Source organism: Myxine glutinosa, chromosome 3 (assembly GCF_964187855.1).
Source record: "Myxine glutinosa chromosome 3, kmMyxGlut1.1, whole genome shotgun sequence".
Classification (NCBI taxonomy): Eukaryota; Metazoa; Chordata; class Myxini; order Myxiniformes; family Myxinidae; genus Myxine; species Myxine glutinosa.
The window spans coordinates 121,345,135-121,369,838 of NC_136263.1; the positions used below are offsets into that span (position 1 = coordinate 121,345,135).

The 24,704-nt window shown below is 44.1% G+C and overlaps 1 protein-coding gene across 16 annotated transcripts in view; it reads left to right on the forward strand.

Annotated features, from left to right (window-relative positions):
* The window catches only part of LOC137423244 (CUGBP Elav-like family member 2), a 219,334-nt gene that overhangs the window by 129,181 nt on the left and 65,449 nt on the right, over positions 1–24,704 (forward strand). For all 16 annotated transcript variants that reach the window (XM_078774507.1, XM_078774514.1, XM_078774510.1 and 13 more), the window contains 2 exons: positions 2,588–2,670; positions 2,804–2,852. In XM_078774507.1, coding sequence (XP_078630633.1) covers positions 2,588–2,670; positions 2,804–2,852 — 132 coding nt within the window. The remainder of the gene's footprint in view (positions 1–2,587; positions 2,671–2,803; positions 2,853–24,704) is intronic.

Here is a 24,704-nt window from a genome sequence, read left to right on the forward strand (position 1 = left end):
ACTTATTTAATTAAATTTCTAAAAGATACATCTTCGGATGAAGCACTACTGGTTTAGTTATGCGATTAGCCAATTGATTATGAAAATACTTTGTGATAATCTTTTATTGATTTTAATTATACAATTAATCAATCAATTAGTGTACACCTCTCCCTCCCAATGCAGCCTCAATGAGCTGCACTGCGGTATTGCCGGGCGCCGGAGGCGCCCCGGCAATGCCGCGCTGCAGCATATTTAATTATTTGGCATGGGGCGGTGTACTTTGAATGTATTTGTACTTGTTTATATATTTTTTTTTCAGCACTTGTGGCAGTATCTGAATTAACATCTTTATGATAACATCTTTTATAATTTGATTTCCTGGTACAGTTATCTTAATGTGCGGAATAAGTCATGATTGAGAGGTCATTACACTGACATTTAAAGTGCGTGGGCCTTCAACCAGTATGGAGTCTCTCTACTTGCGAGCATTGAAAAGGAAGGCGGTGCAGGTGTGTACCGATGAAAGTAATTTCTTGAATGGACTTTTTGAAAAACTGCCATCATGGAGACCCTTTTGTGTAAGGAGGATGAAGAAGAACATTTTCAAAAAGTCATTTGTACCATGTGCAATTCCTAGCCATTTTGCTGTTTAGTCCATCTTCCATATTTTATATCTTTATATTTTGTTTTCTTCTTCCCTTTGTGTTTTATGTTTTTATGATGGTTAACTAATTATCTCACCAACGAAGAATTTCTCTGAATATGGGACAATAAAGACTTTCTATTTTTTATTCTATGTATTGCTGTGGGATGGCTTCTTCCGGAGCTTCGCAGACAAGGCGGACATACGTCGCGGTGACGTCACGGCGTTCGCTCATTAGATTGGAATACTAAATTATACATTAATTTCATTACTCCCAAACGCATCCAGGTCGACTCTATGTAGTGGGTGGAAACAAGAGGTAAGGTACCAAGTGGCAGGCTGTGCTTATTGCTCCCGGTAAGGTGCAGCAAGGGCTGTATGGGACAGCTTACTGGCGGTTCCCCGCTCATGGTATGGAGTCTCACAAGTACTGGTATATAGGGTTTTCAGAGTCACAAGTGTATGGGAAGCTCAATGCATTGCCCTGATGATGCCCCAATAAGGGCGAAACCAGGTCGGTAACTGAGCTTTTCATGAACTTGTGACAATATCTGAATTAACATCTTTATGATGTAGCGCTGCGGAATGGCTCTTCCAGAGCTTTGCAGACAGGGCGGACATACGTAACGGTGACGTTAGTGTTCACTCATTAGGTTGGAGCACTAAATCATATGTATATATATGTATATATTATATATATATATATATATATATATATATATATATATATATATATATATATATATACAGTGATCCCTCGTTTATCGCGGGGGTTACGTTCCAGAACCCCCCGCGATAGACGAAAATCCGCGAAGTAGCGACCATATTTTTATTTTATTATTTACATATATTTTAAAGCTTTATGACCCTCCCCACACTCTTATTAACCTTTCCCATACTCTTATAAACACTTCCTATACTCTTAAACACTTTTTACACTCTTAAACATACGTAATTTTAACAACATATAAAATTCTAATGGGTACTCACCATTTAAGATACTGTAGCTACCCATGGGTCCCCCAAGCAAGACCAGCATCAGAATCTCCTTGCTCCAGCCGGTGACGTCACCGGCGGGGATCCCCGGCGCCAGAGTGGCTGGTCACGTGACCGCTAAAGCGTGCCGCGCGTGCGGGTATAATCAGCTACACCTGTTGATCACGTGACCACCGAAGCACGCCACGCTTGAGAGGCGTGGCTTTCGGATTCTGGTTGTGCTTTATAATGCAGCCCGATAAACGGGCTTTTCAGTGTTCCCGAGTTGGTTTTGAGAATAAATATCTTCTCGGACGAGTTTGTGTCTTCCCGTCATTTCGTCATGTCTTCCCGTCATGTCTTCCCGTCATGTGTGCCCGTCATTTCGTCCGTATCAAGCAAGAGCCCCGGCTCTTCAATACTACAACTTGCGTGATGAAGATGATGATGAATTAGCTGTGCAGTACTGATGACGATGAAGGTGATGACGATGATGAATGTACTGCACAGCCAGAAAGAGCATTACAGTTACCCATTACGTGGGTAACTAGCGCAAGTGGAAGCTGCCGCATCTGCGTTTTCCATACGCACGACTTTGTCTCTTTGTCTACTCTTCTACTGTACACTATGTACAGTATTTTATTTCTTGTAATATGTTTTAATTACTGTATTTTTTCTTATTTTTTTACGTTTTTTAATTTTTTAGGCTAGAAAATGCTTATTTTACCACAAAAATATTTAAAATAATAGTATATAAAAATACATTTATACCGCAAAATCCCGCGATATAGCGAAAAATCCGCGATATAATTTTACATATACTAGCGAGAAAAACCCGCGATGTACCGAAGCCGCGAAAAGTGAACCGCGATATAGTGAGGGATGACTGTATATATATAAATTGTTTCTGCTATTTTGAGCTTCATTACTGAGTGTAAGTTGCAATGTGTAGTATAATGCAGATGTCTCTTTTCTGGCTCCCTGCAGGTTGCTGCTTTGTGACTTTTTATACCAGAAAAGCAGCTCTTGATGCCCAGAATGCCCTGCACAACGTCAAAAAGCTCCCTGGGGTAAATGTACTCCATTATATTCCATTGCTCTTGAACAGTTGTGTTAATTATTATTATTTTTTATTTTATTTTTTTGAGTAACACTTTGATGTGATTTAACTTGATATGTGCTTTGCCCTATTATTTTTGACAGATGTACCATGCAATTCAGATGAAGCCAGCAGACAGTGAAAAATCAAATGGTAGGAGTATAAATATGAAGCTTTACTTACTTTTGCCACTTTCATTTGTGTGGTTGTCTTTTATTACCCATTGTCGAGCCTCTCGGCTTTGGTGCTGCCAATTGGTGACTTTACCATGGTTGATTTGCACTCTATATTGGTAATCGGATTGACCTGTTTAGCATTTACTCCTTAACCAATGGTTCATCGAAGCAGGTTTAAATCCCACATACGGTATGCATTTGTCATTTTGTGCACAAAGATTCTTGTGCTGTGTTGATGAAGGATGCTGATGAATTAAAGGACACTGATGTCTCCTAAAATACTTATTTTGGGGGGCAACCCCCTCCCACTCCCCCACCCCATATAACCCCAAAGGGGCAGTTTTTTTTAATGCCATGAACAAACTTTAGTACAGCTTGGGTGTTGAAGGTTGTGGTCAGGTTTCATCAAAATTGTGTGTTGTAAAATAATCAGATCTACAACAGGTCTCAGAAGGTGAGTTTAATCTGAATCGAACACCAGCAATATCTGAAAGAGAATTAGCAATCGTAGGATCAATATATGTCAAACATATTAAGCAATAAGAGTATCATAGTCAAGCATGCAAACAAGCGACATGAAAAGTGGTTCCATTACCATTCTAAGCATACACGTGGATAAAGCTTGATAAATGTCTCAGGACTGCGCTTCACGACTCGGGGCTAAGTTCTTATAATAGCCACGTAGTGGAGAGAAATGGTAATGGCGCCTGGGTCGCAACTTGGATACATTTTCATCACATTTCTCCCCGGGTTTAAAACTTCGCTAGCAAGCCGGTGAGCATCAAGCGTATAACTACAGCTAGCAGCTGAGTACATGAGAGTTACATCACGACCAGCCAAAACGATCAGGGCGGCGAATCTCTCATCCCGTGTGCATGCGGTACACGTCGGGGCCCTCGATAGCAGCATCTTGATCGACTCCATCAGGAGTGCTCTCAGTCGTCGGTGATGGGGGTGGTGCAATTATCTCTGGCGGCAAGGGCGAGGGAAGGGGTAGACACGAGGGCGAATTCCCCAACACCGGGTTCCCCCGAGCAGAGCTCGGTCCCAACGGGATCCCCACAGGGCGCTAGTTGACAGACCGACACAGTGGACTCGCGTCCATCGGGCAGTTGGACTCGAGCATGATCAGGATTAGTTTGAAGGATCTGAACCTTGTCAACGAGTGGGTCGTATTTGCTCACGAGCACCACCCGTTTGAGAAAGGCCGGACCGGGCTGAGCGAGCCACCCAGGCAGAGGGCGGACAGATCCCGTGCGACGCTGGTAACAAAATAAACGATCGTGCGGAATTTCATTTGTAGCCGTGCATAGGAGCGAGCGGATTGAATGAAGGGCCCCATGCACCATACCAGTCCATTGGTCCGGTTGCAGGCTATGAGACTTGGGGCCCAAAGAGATGGCCCTCCATATAGTGCCATTAAAGCGCTCCATGCAACCATCAGCGTGGGAGCTGTACGGTGTGGTGTAGCTAGACGCAATATTACGCTGCAACAGAAAGGCCCGCACATCTTGTGACAAGAACACTGCTCTCGGTCGGTATGCACATACCCCGGATTCCCAAACATTGAAAACAGGTATTGCAGACATCGGATAACCGTAGCCGCGGACATGTCGCTGCATGGGAAGGCGAAAGGGAATCTAGAGTATTCGTCCACAATGGTGAGGAGGTAACGAGATGCCCCGGAGGCAGGCAGTGGCCCTTTGAAGTCCATCGCTAATCGGTCCCAGGGCTTCGTAGCCTGAATCAGCGTCCCCATGTCAGGTTTGTAGAAGCGGGGTTTGAGTTTGGCGCAAACAGGACAAGAGCGACATAAATGACGAATGTCCTCGACAGAGTAGGGCAAATTGCGGCTTCGCACAAAATGAACCAGACGAGTTACCCCAAGGTATCATGGAGAATGCGTAAATCATCGGAGGAGTTTAAACTCGCACAAACACCTGGTCTGGATAAAGCGTCTGCTGCATGATGCTCCCGCCCAGGGCGATACTTGATATCAAAGCTATAATCAGCAAGCTCAATGCGCCAGTGAGTGATTTTCTCGTTTCCCGCGCTGAGCATGTCTTGTGTCATACATAAAAGCTACACTCTGCTGATCGGTAATGACATCGAAGCGTTTACCCAGCAAATAGGGTCTCCAATGACGAATCGACTCAACTATCGCATATGCTTCCTTCTCCACAGAAGAATGACGTTTCTCAGCGGAAGATAACGTCCTTGAGAAGAACGCCACAGGCTTCCCCCCTTGAGAGAGAGTAGCAGCGATGCCGTGATCCGACGCGTCACTCTTGAGGACAAAGGGAACGTTATCGTCGATATAAGACACAGCAGCGCCCGCTATGTCTGACTTCTGAGCCTGGAAGGCGACCTTGGCAGCGGGAGGGAGAGGGAACGTGTTACAATCAATGAGGGGACGAAGCTTCTCGGAGTAACTTTCGACCCACTTTGAATAATGTGCAAACAGCCCGAGGACACGCTTCAAAGAAGCACGATCATGCGGCGGCGCCATGTCGAGCAAAGGGCGGAGACGTTCCTTGTCAGGTGTTATGGTTCCCTGGGTCACAGTGTACCCCAGGAGATCAATCGTCCTAGAGGAGTAGTGACATTTGTCCTCATTAAACGTCAGACTATATTTTCGCGCCACCTGGAGGAAGCGTTTCAAATTGGCGTCATGGTGAGCCTAGTCATAGCCACAGACCATCAGGTTATCCAAATACACAAAAACGTCTGTTAATTGTTATTTTGCAACGATGTCGTCCATAGCCCTCAGGAAGCACGTGACCCCATTCATTATTCCGAAAGGAAGACGCGTAAACTGATACAACCTCTGTCCGGATTCAAAAGCTGTATAAATTTTGTCGTCTTCTGCTATAGGGATTTGATGATACGCACTCCGGAGATCGAGAGTGCTGTACACGCCATATTCGGCGACCTGTCGAACCAGAGAATCCAATCCTGGTAGCGGATAGGCATACAGAAGCGTAAATCTGTTAATGGTTTGCGAATAATCGATTACCATGCGCTTGCGATGATTTTCGGATCGCACGACTAAAACTTGCGCACACCAAGGAGAACGGCTGGGCTCAATTATGCCTTCGCGGAGGAGTTTGCTCGTCTCCTCAGAAATGAATTGAGTATCAGCCCGGGAATAGCGCCGGGATTTGATCGCAATTGGGGCGCAATCCGAAGTCAGGTTCGGAAACAAAGTCATCGGTTCAATAGACATTCTTGCCAGGGCGCATACTGAGAGTGTGTCATCTCCCCCAAATGTCATTTCTAAGCGACCGTGGCGCTCGAGAAAATTGTGCCCTAATAGAACTTCGGCACATAAGGTGGGCAGTACCATTAGGCGAACATCAGGGTACATTTTACCATTAATAACTAACTTAACACGACATTCGCCCCTTGTCCGCATCCATAAAGCTTGCGATGCCATGTAGATTAGGCGCGATCCTCCAAGGATAGGCCACCCGTGACAGTGGACGAGACCCATATTGACGTAGCTCTCGGTCGATCCCATGTCGACCAAAGCTCCAGCTGTTGTCCCTTCGATCAGGACTGGAACGACGGCTCTGGTCAGCCCCTGAGGTCCGGGCTGCACCGAAATGGCCTGCGGCGATGCGCGTGCCATGCGCGTCGAGTTGATGCCAGCCAATGTTGGTCGGGTGCGCCGCGCGCACCCCGATCGGCATACTTTGGCAAAGTGACCCTTCCGGCCACAAGACTGACAAGAAACTTCACGCGCCGGGCAAGCAGCACGGAGATGATTTCTATTTCCACAGAAGAAGCACTTAGCGTTGCTCCCGGCCAAGGTAGTCGCGGCGAGGCTCGTACCTTCGGCTCCGAGTGTCTCAGCTGCCTCGGGCTGTGTGTCGGGAGCAGCGAACTCCGTAGCAGCTTTGGTCTCCGAGCACCGCTCTTCAGTGAGCCCCGCTGTAATGTAAGGCCGTCCCTACACCTCAGATTGTGCCTGAGCTTCGAAAAGCACAATAGCGAGGGCCTGTTTCAGTGTCTGGTTAGCTTCTTCCAGCAGACGTCGCCGGATGCTCGTAGAGTAAAGTCCAGAAATAAAAGCGTCACGCATCAAATCATCACACATTTGCTCGTGGGTTTGGGTCGCATGAGCACATTCTTTGCCAAGACGCCGCAATTCCTGGGCAAAATGAGTGAGGGACTCCGAAGCGTCCTGCTTCCCGGAGGCGAGCTGGTACCGCGTGTGAATAACATTCCGTGGCTTGATGTAGATGGCGCGCAGTTCAGTCGCGGCATCATTGAATGTCGCACAATGAGATATGTAGTCGTGGACGACATGGGTCACATGGGAGTTCAGTACTGCACGCTTCACATCGTCGGTGATGTCGGGATGCCCTTGCAGGTAGCTGGTCAGCAGACTGAGCCAGTGCTTGAGCTGGCTCGGAGCTTCCGCAGTTTGTGGGTCCGCTCCAAACGTGGGCAACTGTAAAAGCTTGTGGGTCATGTTGATCTTGGATGATGGCAATAGCTCGATTCAGATTAAGTGTTGTAAAATAATCAGATCTACAACAGGTCTCAGAAGGTGAGTTTAATCTGAATCGAACACCAGCAATATCTGAAAGAGAATTAGCAATCATAGGATCAATATATGTCAAACATATAAGCAATAAGAGTATCGTAGTTAAGCACGCAAGCAAGCGACATGAAAAGTGGTTCCCTTACCATTCTAAGCATACACGTGGATAAAGCTTGATAAATGTCTCAGGACTGCGCTTCGCGACTCGGGGCTAAGTTCTTATAGTAGCCACGTAGTGGAGAGAAGCGGTAATGGTGCCTGGGTCACAACTTGGATACATTTTCATCACATTGTGTGTGTAGTTTTAGAGGAAAAAGCTAAATCCTATTTTGGGGGGCAAAACCTGGATCCCCTTTGACCCCAGTAAACCCCCTTAGACACGGATATTTTAAAGGCCATGAACAAACTTTACTTAAAACATAACATAATATAATTTGTGCCAAATTTGGTTGCAATCCCATCAGCACTTTCAGAGAAGAAGTTTCAGGTGAGCTATCAAGACCGAAATTCTAACAGCGGCGTAGCCGGGCTTGTAAAATATTATAAACCACAAACACACGTGATTACCTTTTTAAACAGTCGCTAATGCCGATTAGAACATTAAACAAAGAAATTTGGAGTAATCCCGACATCCATGAGGTAAGTTTTACTTGCAGAACTGAGGGTAGATCAACTGTAATCTGTATACCCCAAAAGGATTGGGTTAATAATATGCTATCAAAAAACCGAGGCGAATTCCTTACTTCCGCGGTTGTTAGTTTCATATACCGCTTATCATTGATTCAAGAACCATACACCGCATCAATCCATTTAACTATGTATTCACGACATTGGGTTTAAAGTGGAATGGTCATATTTACTTTATTATTGTTATTATTATTAGGTTTACTCTCCATGAAATGGAGAGTAACCTATTATTACTGCTAGAGTTTTTCTTCCGCTTCTTCTTCTTATTATTATTCTTCCACCCTATTTTGCACCTCCGAAAACTTCATAATTAAGTTTCTCAGCAACCGCTGGTCGGATTGACAGGAAATTTTCATCAAATGATCGGCTAGGCTCGTATAATTTTTTAATGCTAATGATGACGTCATAGGTCACGTGGTATGGGCGCCATCTTGTAAAACACCTTCAACTTTGCCCCTCTGTATCTCCGAAACGGCTCAATGGAAAAATTTGAGGAATGGCTCATTCTAAAGAACTCTGCAATGGGAACAAAAAACATGTGTTTTGAGTATATCAAAAATGCTAACGGTAAGAGGTTAGAATTCGTCAAACAGTTTTTCTCCCCCGAAAATGAGATTTTTTCCCCAGATGCTTAGTTAAAAAAAACTCAGAATGCGAAAATTTTCGAAGTCATACGTCACATGGTTCGGCCGCCATCTGTTTTCCGTGAAAAAACACAAAAAACCCTTTTTCTCCGCAACGGCTGAACGGATCGAGCCCAAACTTGGCATGCATATTCGGATACCCATGACGAACAAAAAAGTCAGCGAGCACGACGTCATCCGACACGTGGTTTCAGAGTTATGACGTTTTAAAATTTCAAACTAGAAATGGAATCACCTCCATAATTTGTGGAGATATCGAGTGGAAACTTTACACAAATGTTCCACATGGGGGGATGTTTCATCGTTACTTGAGACGTTTTGATAAGTCACATGGTTTGGCCGCAATAAATAATGGAAGTTAAATTTTAAAAAGCTTGTAACTCTTGAACCACTGCATGGATCGACTTGAGTTTTTAATGCAATGTAGCTCTCATCGGGTGGAACACGTGTGCAAAATTTCAAGATGAGTGGATGTACGGTCGCGAAGCTAAAGTCTTTATTGTTGAAAGAAGAAGAAACACACCATTTTGTCCTCCCAGGCCACATCTCCCAGTGCTATTGCCATTTTCAGTTTTAATTTCCTTTAAAAAACATTTTCTCTGCAATAATAGGGCCGATTGAGATAAAATTTTCACCATAGGAGGGACTCGGTCTGTAGAATATTTTAATGGTAATTATGACGTCGCATGTCACGTGGTTCGGCCGCCATCTTGTTTTTCGTGAAAACACGAAAATCCATTTTTCTCTGCAACGGCTGAACAGATCGAGGCCAAACTTTGCAAGCAGAATCGCATACCCATGGCCATGACGAACAAAAAAGTCACGAGCACGACATCATCCGACACATGGTTTCAGAGTTATGACGTTTTTAAACATGAACCTTTAAAACCTAGCTCCTCCCTCATTTTTGATCCAATCGAGGAGAAAATTCACAGATCTGTTCAGCATGTCAGTCTACTAAAATGTCATTTTAGAATTTGCGATAGGTCACGTGGTTTGGCAGATATCGTTAATTAAACGAAAATATTTTTTTTGAAATGGATATCTCTTGAATCGCTTTATTGATCGACGTGAATCTTCATACTGTAGTAGAAGTCATGAAGAGTAACAAGTGTGCAAAATTTCAAGATGATTGGATGTACGGTCGCGAAGCTATGTCTTTTTTTGTTGAAAGAAGAAGAAACACACCATTTTGTCCTGCCAGGCCACGTCTCACAGTGCTATTGCCATTTTAAGTTTTAATTTCCTTTAAAAAACATTTTCTCTGCAATAATAGGGCCGATTGAGATAAAATTTTCACCATAGGAGGGACTCGGTCTGTAGAATATTTTAATGGTAAATATGACGTCGTAGGTCACGTGGTTCGGCAGCCATATTGTTTTTCGTGAACACACGAAAACCGCTTTTTCTCTGCAACGGCTGAACAGATCGAGGCCAAACTTTGCAAGCGGCATCGCATACTCATGACGAACAAAAAAGTCAGCGAGCACGACATCATCCGACACATGGTTTCAGAGTTATGACGTTTTTAAACATGAACTTTTAAAACCTAGCTCCTCCCTCATTTTTGATCCAATCGAGGAGAAAATTCACAGATTTGTTCAGCATGTCAGTCTACTAAAATGTCATTTTAGAATTTGCGATAGGTCACGTGGTTTGGCAGATATCGTTAATTAAACGAAAATTTTTTTTTTTTTAAATGGATATCTCTTGAATCGCTTTATTGATCGACGTGAAACTTCATACTCTAGTAGAAGTCATGAAGAGTAACAGGTGTGCAAAATCTCAAGATGATTGGATGTACGGTCTGGAAACTAGAAGTTGTTATTGCCTGAAGAAGAAGAACCACAACACTCTTTTTTGACCAGGCCATGTGACATAACCACCTCACGAGCTAAGGGTAGCTCGAAATTAAATTGTCTTCGGATTTGACAGTCGCTAGAGGGTGTTAACATTCGAATGCAACAAATCTGGGCAAATTCTGATGAATTTTCGTAAAACTACACGATATTGTCATTTACATTGGAAAATAACATTGTAAAACTCCGCCGCCTCGGCTTATTTCTCGCTCTGAAGTTCATCCTGTCTTCAATTTTAAGGAGAAAGAGAGGTATCTGCAAGCAATGGTGACCTTTATTTTGTGGAAATCCGATTTACAATGACGAAGTTATCCAAAATCTAACATTTTAAATGGGTCATATTTCCAAAGTGAATCTTCCACAGGTAAAATATCCACACGTGCAGGCACACCTTACGGCGTCAATTTGGCTCCGATTTGAAATCGGATTTCGATTGTCGTATTGCCTCGGATGAGTTAACAAAATACCACAACAAATTTGGTGACAATCATGAAAAATTTGACCAAGTTCGATCGACGGGATACTTCGTTCTACGCTGACATACGGTACGGGCCACGGATGACGTCATGCCACGGCAGGACGTTCTTCCACGGGTGGCAGATATCGTTAATTAAACGAAAATATTTTTTTTAATGGATGGGGTGGGGGGGATGTGTGTGTGTTTGTGTGTGTGTATGGATGTGCGTGTGTGTGGATGTCTGTGTGTGTGTGTGTGTGGGTTGGGGGGGGGGGGATATGTGTGTGTGTGTGTGGAGGGGTTGGGGTGTGCATGTGGAGGAGGGGGGGGGATGGATATGTGTGTGTGTGTGTGTGTGTGTGTGTGTGTGTGTGTGTGTGTGTGTGTGTGTGTGTGTGTGTGTGTGTGTGTGTGTGTGTTGGGAGTGGGGTGAGGGGATGTGTGCGTGTGTTTGTGTGTGTGGGTGTGAGGGGGCGGGTGGATATGTGTGTGTGTGGAGGGGTGTATGTGTAGAGGGGTGTTCGTGTGGGTGGAGGGGTGTGGGGGTGTTTGTGTGTGTGCATGTGTGTTAGGGTTGGGGGGGGTGGGGGGATGTGTGCATGTGTTTGTGTGTGTGTTAGGGGTGGGGGATATGTGTGTGTGTTTGTGTGTGTGTGTGTTGGGGGTGGGGGGGCTGTGTGCATGTGTGTGTGTGTTAGGGGTGGGGGGGATGTGTGTGTGTGTGTGTGTGTGTGTGTGTGTGTGTGTGTGTGTGTGTTGGGGGTGGGGGTGGGAGGACGTGTGCATGTGTTTGTGTGTGTGTATGTGGGTGGGGTGTAGGGGGAATGTGTGTGTGTGTGTGGGGATGTGTGTGTGTGTGTGTGTGTGTGTGTGTGTGTGTGTGTGTGTGTGTGTGTGTGTGTGTGTGTGTGTGTGTGTGTGTGTGTGTGTGTGTGTGTGTGTGTGTGTCGGGGTTGTATCCAAGGGGGTTGTGTCAAAGCATGTCCAATGAAAGTGGGGTTGTATCAAAAGTGGGGTTGTATCAACAGTGGGGTTGCATCAAAAGTGGGTGCGAGTAAACCGGTCATCACTGCCAGCAGTTTTAAAGTGGCAGTTCTAGTTATTATTATTATTAGGTTTCCTCTACATGAAATGGAGAGGTAACCTATTATATTATTCCCATAGTTTTTCTTATTATTATTCTTCCACCCTATTTTGCACCTCCGAAAACTTAAAAATTAAGTTTCTCAGCAACCGCTGGTCGGATTGACAGGAAATTTTCATCAAATGATCGGCTAGGCACGTATAATTTTTTTATCCTAATTATGACGTCATAGGTCACGTGGTATGGAAAACCATCTTACAAAACACCTTCAACTTTGCCCCTCTATATCTCCGAAATGGCTCATTCTAAAGAACTCTGCAATGGGACCAAAAAATGTGTTTATTTAGTATATCAAAAATGCTAATGTTAAGAGGTTAGAATTCGTCAAACACATCTTTGCTCTCACGAAAATGATATTTTTTTCCCAGATCCTTCGTTAAAAAAAAAACTCAGAATGCAAAAATTTCAGTCATACGTCACATGGTTCGGCCGCCATATTGTTTTTCGTGAAAAACACAAAAACCCCTTTTTCTCCCGCAACTGCTGAATATATCTACCCCAAACTTGGCATGCATAATCGCATACCCATGACGAACAAAAAAGTCAGCGATCATGACATCATGCATCACATGGTTTTGGAGTTATGACGTTTTTAAGCATAAACTAAAAATGCTATCTTCTCCATAATTTGTGAAGATATCGAGTGGAAACTTTACACAAATATTCCCCATGGGGGGGAGTTTAAATCATACTTGAGACGTTTTGATAAGTCACATGGTTTGGCCGCAATAAATAATTGAAGGAAAATCCTAAAAAGCTTCGAACTCTTGAGCCACTGCATTGATCGACTTGAATTTTTAAGGCAATGTAGCTCTCATCAAGCGGAACAAGTGTGTAAAATTTCAACATGATTGGTTGTGCGGTCTCAAAGCTAGAAGTCTTTATTGTTGAAAGAAGAATAAAAGCAACTTATTTTCTTAGCAGGCAATGTGACTCAAAGTGCTACTGCCATTTTTCCGATTTATTAAGTTTCCATTAAAAACCATTTTCTCTACAATATTATAATTGGACCGATTGAGAGGAAATTTTCAGCATAGGTGGGACTCGGTCTGTAGAATATTTTAATGGTAATTATGACGTCGTATGTCATGTGGTATGGGCACCATATTCTTTGTGAGTGGAAAGCATGAAAAACCACTAAAATTCCATTTTTCTCCAAAACGCCTGAGCAGATCGAGGCCAAACTTTGCAGGCAGAATTGCATACCCATGGCGAACAAAAAAGTCAATGAGCATGACGTCATGCCTCACATGGTTTCAGAGTTAGGTCGTTTTTAAGCATAAACCTTTAAAACCTAGTTCCTCCCTCATTTTTGATCCAATCGAGGGGGAACTTCACAGATGTGTTCAGCATATCAGTCTACTAAAATTACCTTTTGGAATTTGCGATAGGTCACGTGGTTTGGCAGATATCATTAATTAAACGAAAATATTAAAAACATTTTTATCTCTTGAACCGCTTCATTGATTGACGTGAAACTTCACACTATAGTAGAAGTCATGAAGAGTAACAAGTGTGCAAAATTTCAAGATGATTGGATGTACGGTCTGGAAGCTAGAAGTTGTTATTGCGTGAAGAAGAAGTCTTCGAGCATGGGCAAATAATTAATTATCACATGTACAGACGTGCAGGCATCGTTCGACACGATCTCACGGGGTAATTTGAACCTCAAATATAATTCTAATTTCAGATTTGTCAATGGCTGGGGTATATTAACTGTTACGTGCTCCTCCCCGACCCCTTGGTCACGATGCAACGACTCCCCGACCCATCAGTTTTGCAATATATAACTCGCTGTGCTCCAAGTGAGTGAAACACGAACATCCCTAGTGTCTTATTCCCGGCTTCAAGCCCAAAGTTGATTCGCTCCAGCGATCGCCAGAACGATGTCCAATCGAGACCAGAATCCCGTGCGAATGGCAATTAGTCACACAGCCCAAAGCTGTACAAAGGCGCCCTCAAGGCGACTGGGAAACCCAAAGGCATCCTACAGGCGACTGAGAGATCACACCCTCGGGTATGGACGAATTAACCTTCAAAAAGCCACGTCACCCACACGCCCCAGATCGACGTCTGAATGCGGTGAAAATGGTCGAAAAGAGACGAAACCGTGAGCGAAGCACAAATCCTGCGTGAGTCAAAATGGCCGACGACCTTGCGACGCTCTTGAGATGTAACAGACCGGCGATATTTCTCCTCGGAATCCACCGCCAAAAACCTGACATGCAGGTTGATCTGTCACAGCGATGACAACTCTGTCGCAGGAATCCCTTTCCCGGAAACCCGAAAGTTCGCTCGTGACTCTTGCTCGCCAACGTTCGCTTCAGAACTCGGAGCGACTTGGCTTTCTTGTCCGACTCACTCGCTCCGCCCTATTTTCCCCCTCTTCTTCCTCTTCGTCATCCGGTTCCTGATCCGGATTCCTGTTTCTTTTAACATTAACTTTTTTACCTTTTGAAAACGGTTCATGAACAATAAACCTTTTGAAAACAATAATAGTGCATGGAATCAGCAATATTTACAGTGGATGCAAACCACCACAACGGAAGTGACGAATCCGTAACATAACACACGAATAAAACAGATTTGGCAAAATTCCGACTATTTTTGAGCCGATCGCATTCCACACAGAGAAGCCACAAGGTGTTTTTGGGTGAAGAAGAAGAAACACTCGCTTGGCCTTCCAAGGCCACATCAGTCATTCTGTCTCTGTGATGTTCAGGTTTATTTTCTATAAAAATCGTTTTTTCTGCAGTCATTTCATGGATTGACAGGAAAAATTTTTTACCACAGGTGCACCTGTGCATGAAGAATCTTTTCAGGTTAATTATGACGTCACAGGTGACGTGGTACGGCCGCCATTTTGGAAAAACTGAAATTTTTTACATCTCTATATCTCCAAAAGCGCTGCGCAGAAAAGATTGAGACATATCTCATTGTAAAGAACTATCCATGAAGAATAACCCTTGTGAATGATGATGTCATATGTGCCTCCATTATGACATCATAATTCGACAAGTACAAAACTTCATCCGATCAGGATGAAATTTCTTGAGCATCATCTGGAGAAATTTATGGAGAAAAATAATAATAATGTGAAAGCGGGGTTGTTGTAAAGTGTGTGTGTGTGTGTGTGTGTGTGTGTGTGTGTGTGTGTGTGTGTGTGTGTGTGTTTGTGTGTGTGTGTGTGCATTTGTGTGTGTGTGTGTGTATGTGTGTTTGTGTTGGGGGGAGGGGTGTGCGTGTGTGTGGATATGTGTGTAGCGTAGAGAACTTTTCTGGATTAAAGAATTAAGAACTGCTTACCCTTATGGATTAAATGAAAGAATTAATGACATATATACACAGCAAAATGGACAAAACATCATTGCCTCTGTTTTTAACACCTTACCATGAGACTCTCAGAGACACAAAGTGCATAACTATGGATGTAAATGTCCAATTATAGACACACCTCAACAAATTGGAAATGAATGGTTAGATCTCAACAAATCCAATATCTGCACATTACTTAACAGCAGCAGAATTAAGATCAATCTTAAAACTTAATCTTAAATCTTAAATCTTAAACTTAATCTTAAAACTTAAAATTTAAATCTTAAAATCTTAAAATCTTCATCTTAAAACCTTTAAAAAAAAACAACTGAAAGAAGTTTGGCAAATCGTGAACAGATTAATGGTAGAGGACGATCAAGAGGAACTCCCAATCCAACATATGGAAGCAATTCTGGACATGATTGATCATAAAATGTACAAAGAGAAACCTAAAAAAGTGAATCGTAGAAAAGACAATGATATCATCAAAATTATGTTTGATAACAAAGGGGTGGAAATGATAAATATCGAGAAAATACTTCAACATAAGGAAGTGTGGAGTAAACTTCCAGAAACAATACAACAGAGAGAGCGACCAAGAGTTGTGTACACTTTGGGAAATTCAATTCGGGGAAAGATCTTCAACTACAAGGACACTGTGCAATCTATAGCCATAGGATCTCGCGAGATCTTGGAGACGGCGGCAGGGATTTTCGAAGCTCCACACGGTCTCCACGTTTTTCGAAGTTAAGTCTGTTCACAATTGTATTTTGTCGAAACTGTATTTATCTTTCGGTGTGTGAAGTTATTGTGTGCAACTTTGGTTGTTTCTCGGTGTTTATCTTTCATAAATTGATCGTCTGTTTGCCGTGTCGCGAGCAAGGCCTTGTACAGTGTGCACTGTACAACCTTGAGGCTTTGTTTTTCTCTCAGTGGTCCGTCGTTTGTGATCCAATAACTTTCGTTCTCTGTATTCCCAGTCTTTTCACCCATAGCCTACTTCCTTGTGTAAATCTCAACTCAAAAAAAACAAAAAACAAAAAACAAAAAAAAAAACAACAACAACATTTCCTTCTCTGTTCTCATTCGTTTATTCATTCTTATTCGTTCGTTCGTTCTTCGACCACGTGTTTTTCCCCCATTTCCCCAGATAGTTTTCACTCATTAACCTTCAATGTTTACACTTTCCCCTCAAGTTATGTATTCCGTCATATTTTATAACACCTTTTTCTTCTTCTTCTTTAAAAGGCTGCTTTCGACTTGCTCACCAAATCAATTCATCCCAAAAAAAATATCCATCTCCTATAGTGCCTTTGTTCTACATTCCCTAAACTCTCCTGCACTCCATCCTCCATCCAGCGTCCTTAAACGTATTTTTAACTCGAAGGTCACAAGAAACTCATTTTGCAATAAATGTTCGTTTCCCATAAATCGTACACTTTCAAAAATCCAATCTCACCCCTCCCCTCCAAATCTTCCCCATAACCCCTCCCCTCCAAATCTTCCCCATCACCCCTCCCCTCCAAATCTTCCCCATCACCCATCCCTTTCAAATCTCCCCCCTTGCCCCCTCCCTCCTAAACTACCCCCTCACCCCTCCCCGCCAAGACGCCCCCTCGCCCCTCCCCTCCTAGACTCCTGCCTCACCCCTCCCCTCCAAATCTCCCCCATATCCCATCCCTTTCAAATCCCTCCCCTTGTCCCTTCCCTCCCAAACTCCCCCCTCACCCCTCCCCTTCAAATCTCCCCACCCTCATTGCTTCTCAATTTCCCCCCGCTCACTCCCCCTCCTCAAAGCGTCCTCCCCGCTTCTTCCCCCTTCAAACTCTCACCTCCATCTCCCCCAACCTTCTGCCTCGCTCTTCCCCCTCCTCAAATAACACCTCATTGTGGCTCACCCAATCACCATCAAACTTTTTGTCCGCCCCATCCTTCCCTTTCTCCGAGCTATTCTGAAATCTCTGACACACCTTCAACAGCTCTCCCTACCTCTTCCACATCTTACCCTACCCCTCCTCCCCCCTGTTCTGTATCTGATGCTCCCCCTTCCTCTTCATTAACGGTATGGACCTCAAACATCCGGGGCCTTCGTTCAAACTTAACCGATCTCTCCATACAGGTTGCTTCTGTCAAACCAGACGTGATCTGCTAAACAGAAACATTCCTCCTTTATGATGTCTCTGATTCCATAGTATCTCTCCCGGGCTACTCCCTCCTCCGGTATGATAGACCTGAGCCTCGTCCTGGAGGCGGGGTTGCTATCTTTATCAAAAACTCTCTTCCTCACTCGCCCTGCACTGCACTCTCTCCACCTCACCCCCAGGAATACCTCTGGCTACGGCTTCCCCTTCGCTCCCACCTCTTGTTCATATGTGTGTTGTACCGTCCACCAAACAGTGATGACTCCATCTACATCTCGCTGTCTGATGATATGGACCAACTTCTATCTACTCATCCCAACTCTCTCTTCCTCATATGTGGTGATTTCAACTGTCATCATGCCAGTTGGCTGGGTGTGGGTACCTCTCTCACCAGCCATGGCTCCTCAGCAAAGGACTTCTGCGACTCACTGGGACTGACACAATCTGTCAATTTCCCGACCCGGATCTCAGTCAACGGAACATCTTCTCTTCTGGACTTGGTTATGACTAACTTCCCTGAAAATGTCTGCTGCTCTTCTTCTGCTCCGATCGGAACATCTGATCATGTCCTTGTTAAAGTGGACATCTCTCTGACCATCCTCAGGGAGCCTGCTCAGCGTCGACGAGTCTGGCATTTCACTCAGGCCAACTGGCACGGTCTTCAAGCAGCCATCAATCATCTGGACTGGTCTCCCATCTCTACCACCTCTGACATCAACTCATCCTGGGAATTCTTCCAAAGTAAATTGCTCTCTCTCATGCACAGATTTATCCCATCTCGTCTTCAGTTGTCATACCCTTCCTCCCGTCCATGGTACACGGAATCTTGTGGTGAGGCTGTTGCCCAGAAACAACTTGCCTTCGTCTCCTGGAAAGCAAATCCAACGGAAGGAAATCTCATTTCCTTCCACAAAGCCCGAAACAAGTGTGTGTCCACCCTCAGGAGAGCCAGGAAACAATATCTCTCCGTTCTCAAGACCGAACTCTCTTATCTGTCTCCCTCTTCCAAATCCTGGTGGCGTCTGGTCAAATCCGTTTCTGGTGTTTGTTCCCCCTCCATCCCCTCCCTTACCTCAAACGGCTACACAGCTGACTCCGCACGTGAAAAAGCTGAATGCCTCAACTCTGTGTTTGCCTCTAAATCTTGTGTCCCAAACCCATCCCTCTCTGTACCCACCATACCCAGTCGTACCCTGCTGCTCCTGGACTCCGTGTCCTTTCCTCCTGACAAGGTGGAAAAGTTTCTGTCAACCCTCGACTCTGATTCTGCAACTGGACCCGACGGCATCAGCCCACGGGTCCTAAAATCCTGCTCTGCTGCTCTATCTCACCCTCTCTCTGTTCTCTTCACCCTCTCTTTTGCTCAAGGTCAACTGCCATCTGCTTGGAAATCAGCCAACATCACCGCTTTGCACAAAAAAGGTGCAAAAACAGATCCTAGCAACTACAGACCAATCAGCCTTCTCCCAATTATCAGCAAAGTCATGGAATCCATCATTGCTTCTGATATGAAATCTTTCCTCTTCTCCAATGGCTTGATCTCTGATCATCAATTTGGTTTCAGACCAGGTCACTCTACTCTGGACATGCTGCTTCTGCTGTCTCAACAATGGATGGAGGTCCTCAATGCCAAACAGGAAATTAGAGCTGTCTCCCTCGACATATCACGTGCCTTCGACACGGTCTGGCACCCCGCTCTGCTCACCAAACTCTCCTCCTTTGGTATCCATGGAAATCTCCACGCATGGCTGGCGGACTTCCTCTCTCGTCGTCGTCAACGTGTGGCCCTGAATGGGTTTCTCTCATCTCCTCTTCCTGTTCAGGCTGGAGTTCCCCAAGGCAGTGTTCTGGGCCCCGTGCTTTTTCTGGTCTTCATCAATGATCTCTCTGACTCTCTCGAAAATTCTCTCTATCGCTTTGCTGATGACTCCACTCTCTGCCGCTCCATTCCTCTTCCCTCAGATCGGCAGTCTGCTGCCTCCTCACTCTCTGAAGACCTGGACAAAATCACAGACTGGTCAAACAAGTGGAACATGTCTTTCAATCCTGACAAATCTCACACTCTTACTATGTCTCTCCGAAAAGATCGACTGGACAACCCTCCCATCTACTTTCTCAACAATCCTCTCCAAGAAGTTCTGTCGCTCAAGATTTTGGGTCTCACTATCTGCCATGATCTTTCTTGGGAAAACCACATTTCAAAGCTGGCCTCCAAAGCCAGTCGCCGACTGGGCATCCTCCGTCGTGCGAAGTCCTTCCTCGGCACACCTGAGCTCCTCACCACATACAAGGCTTTCATCCGCAGCTCAATGGAATACTGTTCTCCCCTATGGGCCGGTGCTCCTGCCTCACACCTAGCTCGGCTTCACGCTGTTGAAACCAAAGCTTTCAGAATTATTGGAATCTCCCGCGATGAAGCTATCTCTGAGGGCCTTTCACTCACTCACCGCAGGCAGGTAGGTGGTCTTTCTGTCTTCTACCGACTCCTCTCCGGCCTTGCACCCCCAGCTCTCTCTGTGCTCTGTCCCCCAAATATTCCTACAGGTCGCACAAGATCTGCCAGCAACCCTCTGATGGTTAAACTGCCGAAATCTCGGCTCTCCGCTCACCTTCACTCTTTCATTCCTCTTTTCTCCCGCCTCTGGAACAAACTCCCTCACTCCCTTCAATCCCACTCCTCCCTCCAGGTCTTTAAAACAGCTGTTCACCACCATCTCTTATCTTCCCCCATCCAAAACCTTGATCTTTTCTACCCCCGCTAATTCACCCCAGATCCACCTTGTTTGAAATTCCAACTTCTTTCCTGGAAGTCCTGGCAGTGTCCATATGTTTTATACCTCTCCCACTGCCCCCTTCCCACGCCCCCCCCAAAGCCCTCGCCCTCTCTCAGATCTCTCGATGTCTCCATGTCTCTCGGTCCCTGCTCTCAAATGTTGTGTTTGTGTCCTTCCCCCTCTCTCCCCATCTTGTCTACCGCTCCCTATGTTATATGTTTTATGTGTCGGTTTGTCTTTCTGTGTGATTAATGTTCGCTCTTTCACGAGCCTCGATATTGTATACAAAAAAAAATAAAAAATAAAAAAAATAAAAAAATAGAGGAATGGTTAAATAACACACATCATTGTAATTGTGAAAATTCCGCATTCAAAGATCCACATCATAAACACGTCATCACAGGTGATCTCAGAATAGTGAAAGATAAAAGATTACGTGCATTACTTACAAAAGGACCAAATTATGTTGAAAATAAAGGAATAAACTGGGATAAAGCAATGGAACTTACAATGATGGGACTGGGCGAATGGATGAAAGAACAAATTGATAAACATAAACATAAAGTACCAAACACACAAATGGCTTTATGGTTGGAGGAGGGAGAGAAACATGTGAAAAGGAGAGTTGTTGATTTGAAAAGAAAAGTTCGAATCAATCATCCAAAGGCAATTTTAAACAATCCAGAGGTAGAGGTACGTGATTGCTTAAGGCAGCTTCAAACACAATATGTTATTGTTCCAATTGACAAAGCAAATAATAATATTGCATTTGTATGTAAAACATTCTACATTCAAACACTTTTGGAAGAATTGGGCTTAGACATGGGAATTTCAAAGACCTACAAAATAAGTAACGATAACAAAACAGACTTGATACAACACCATACAAATCACTCAACGGTCAGAAGACTGTTAGTTCTGGATAAACACCATAAATTATCATTCATTTACTGGATCCCAAAAATGCACAAACACCCTTGTAAGATGAGGTTCATCATCGCAAGTAGAGAATGTAGTTTGAAACCTTTGTCGGGTAGTATAACAGCGGCAATGAAACTAATATATAAATGCTTTAAAAACTACCATGAAAAAGTGAAGTTTTATTCTGGTATGAAGAAATTCTGGATCATTGACAATTCCAAACCGGTAATCGACAGTGTCCACAACATTAATAACAAGGGCAAGGTTAAATGTTTATCAACTTTTGATTTTTACACATTGTACACAAACATTCCACATGACAAGCTGGTAACCGCATTGGACAGAGCAGTAGATAAAGCATTTGCAGGAGGTAATAAAGTATACATTAATGTGTATCAAAACAGAGCACACTGGTCTGTAAAAGATAATCAATATTCATGCAGTTTTTCAAAAAGTAAACTCAAAGAAAGTATTCGATTTCTACTAAACAACAGTTTCTTTACATTTGGCAACAAAATACTCCAGCAGACAGTGGGCATACCTATGGGTTCAGATCCGGCCCCTTTCTTTGCAAATTTGTTCCTGCACATGTACGAGTTTGATTGGGTCCAGAACATGTGCAGGAATAAATTAACAACTGCACGAAGATGCGGAAACATCTTCAGGTTCATTGATGATTTGTTGGCGATTAACGATGGATTTATATTTGAGCAGATTCATGATGATATATATCCAAAAGAACTTAAATGAAAAAAGGAAAACCAAACTTCCACTTCAGTTTCCTTTCTAGAATTACAAATTGATATCCATAATAATAAATTTCTCACCAAATTATTTGATAAACGAAATGCTTTTTCATTCCATATTGTCCGAATGCCTTTCTTAGACAGCAACATTCCAAAAAAGCTATTTTATGGTACGGTTGCAGGTGAAATAATTAGGACTGAGAGCAACCACACACAGCTCTGAACTGGTCAATAAATTACAACAACTAGTCAGACGTATGTTAGCGCAGAGAGCTACAGTTGGTAGATTAAAACGAGTTTTCTTTAAAATCACAAAACGACACCAAATCGAATTCGTAAAATACAATACGAATCGTAGAAATATTATTCATGAGATATTTATGTAAATACAGTACAATATAAGTATTAAATATCCCACAAATCAATGTTGCTAGGAATCAGTGGTTGCTAGGATACAGCAGCATGCAAAAAACCGTTTTCAGTCACAGTTTGAACATTTGAAATACAGTTTGATCCAGAGGTAGGTGGTGTGGTCATGCTGGTTGGTAGATATTGTTACGTGCTCCTCCCCGAACCCCTGGTCACGGTGTACCTCCGAGCCCCGAGAGGAGACACGTCAGAAAAATGTGTTATTCTGTGTGTCAAAGATCAATGGAGAAGGCACCCCAATTGTTACTCACAAACAAATATTGTATTGAGATCACACAAGAATAACGGTACAACAACAATAGTATTCAAAAGTACAATCAATATGTCCTATGATGGTACCATCAGTTTTACAATATATAACTCACTGTGCTCCAAGTGAGTGTAACAACAACATTCCCCAATGTCTCTTATTCCCGGCTCCAAGACGAAGTTGATTCGCTCCAGCGATCGCTAGAACGATGTCCAAATGACCAGAATCCCGCGCGGATGGCCAGGGCAGACACACAGCCGAAGCTGTACACAGGCGCCCTCAAGGCGACTGGGAAATCCAAAGGCGACTGGGAAATCCAAAGGCGACCGAGAGATCACACCCTCGGGTATGGATGAATTAGCCTTCAAAAATCCGCGTCACACACATGCCCCAGATCGACATCTGAATGCGGTGAGAATTCGAAAAGAAACGAAACCGTGAGCGAAGCACAAATCCTGCGTGAGTCAAAATGGCCGACGACCTGGTCTCGTGGCACACCGCACAGCGATGATTCTCTCCTGAATCGATCGCAAAACCTGACATGCAGGTTGACCGGTCACAGCGACGACAACTCCGTCGTAGGAATTCCTCTCCCGGAAACCCGAAAGTTCGCTAGTGACTCTGGCTCGCCAACGTTCGCTTCAGAACCCGGAGCAACTCGGCTTTCTTGTCCGACCTATTCGCTCCGCCCTTTTTTCTCTTCTTCTTCTTCTTCTTCCTCATCTTCCGGTTCCCGATCCGGTTTCCTCTTTCATTTAACATTAAAATTTGTACCTTGTGACAATAATAATGGCTATTACCCCCAAACAATAATAATAATACATAGAACCAGAAATGTTTCAAGGGGATGAAAACCACAACAACGGAAGTGACGAATCCATAACAATATGGTATATTTAAGGTAAGATGTGCATGATTTAACGATATCATATTATAGACTATAGAGTGTGTAAGGAAAGTTATAAATATATGATAATACATTAAATCCTATTGCGAGTGAAGTGGGAATAAGTGATGTTGCATTGATGGGATGACTGACTGCCTGGATGCAACTGAGGTTATGGATCTACTGATGTACCATCTATTGATGTGGATCCATGATCGAGGGTGTGGATCCGCCGTTTGGAGAGGTCCTGGGCTGAAAGGATCGAAACCTCGAGGAAGAACGGTGCCCAGCTGATGATCCATGCAGTCGGGAAACTAGTCAATTGCTTACAGGTTAAGGTTCTTGCTTTAGGTAGAGGAACTATGTTTGAGGTTTACAATTTAAATAAAGTTGAATATGGGCTGTTGTGAAATTAACATCATTTACAACAATCCTTTAAATTATTTATATTTAAGTTTAGGAACAACCAATACTGTGCAATTAATTAAGTGTGTGTGTGTGTGTGTGTGTGTGTGTGTGTGTGTGTGTGTGTGTGTGTGTGTGTGTGTATGTGTGTATGGTGGGGAATTGGTGGGGAATTGGTGTGTGTGTTGGGGGTGTGTGTGTATAAAAGAGATAGAATTGTGAGGAACAGAAATGAAAAAACGAGGTGTGTGTGTGTGTGTGTGTGTGTGTGTGTGTGTGTGTGTGTGTGTGTGTGTGTGTGTGTGTGTGTGTGTGTGTGTGTGTGTGTGTGTGTGTGTGGAATGTGTGTGTGTGTGTGTGTTGGGGGGGGGAGGGGGGATGTGCGTGTGTGGATATGTGGGGAGGAGTAGGCGGAGTAGTGGGGGGGGGGGGGGTGGATGCGTGTGTGTGTGTGTTAGGGGGGGAGATGTGTGGTGTGTGTGTTTGAGGGGGGGGCATGTGCTTGTGTGTGTGTGTGTGTTGGGGGGTGGTGTGTGTGTGGATATGTGTGTGCTTGTGTGTGTGGGGAGGGGGGGTGGATATATGTGTGTGGGGAGGGGGGGGGTTGGGTGTGTGTGTGTGG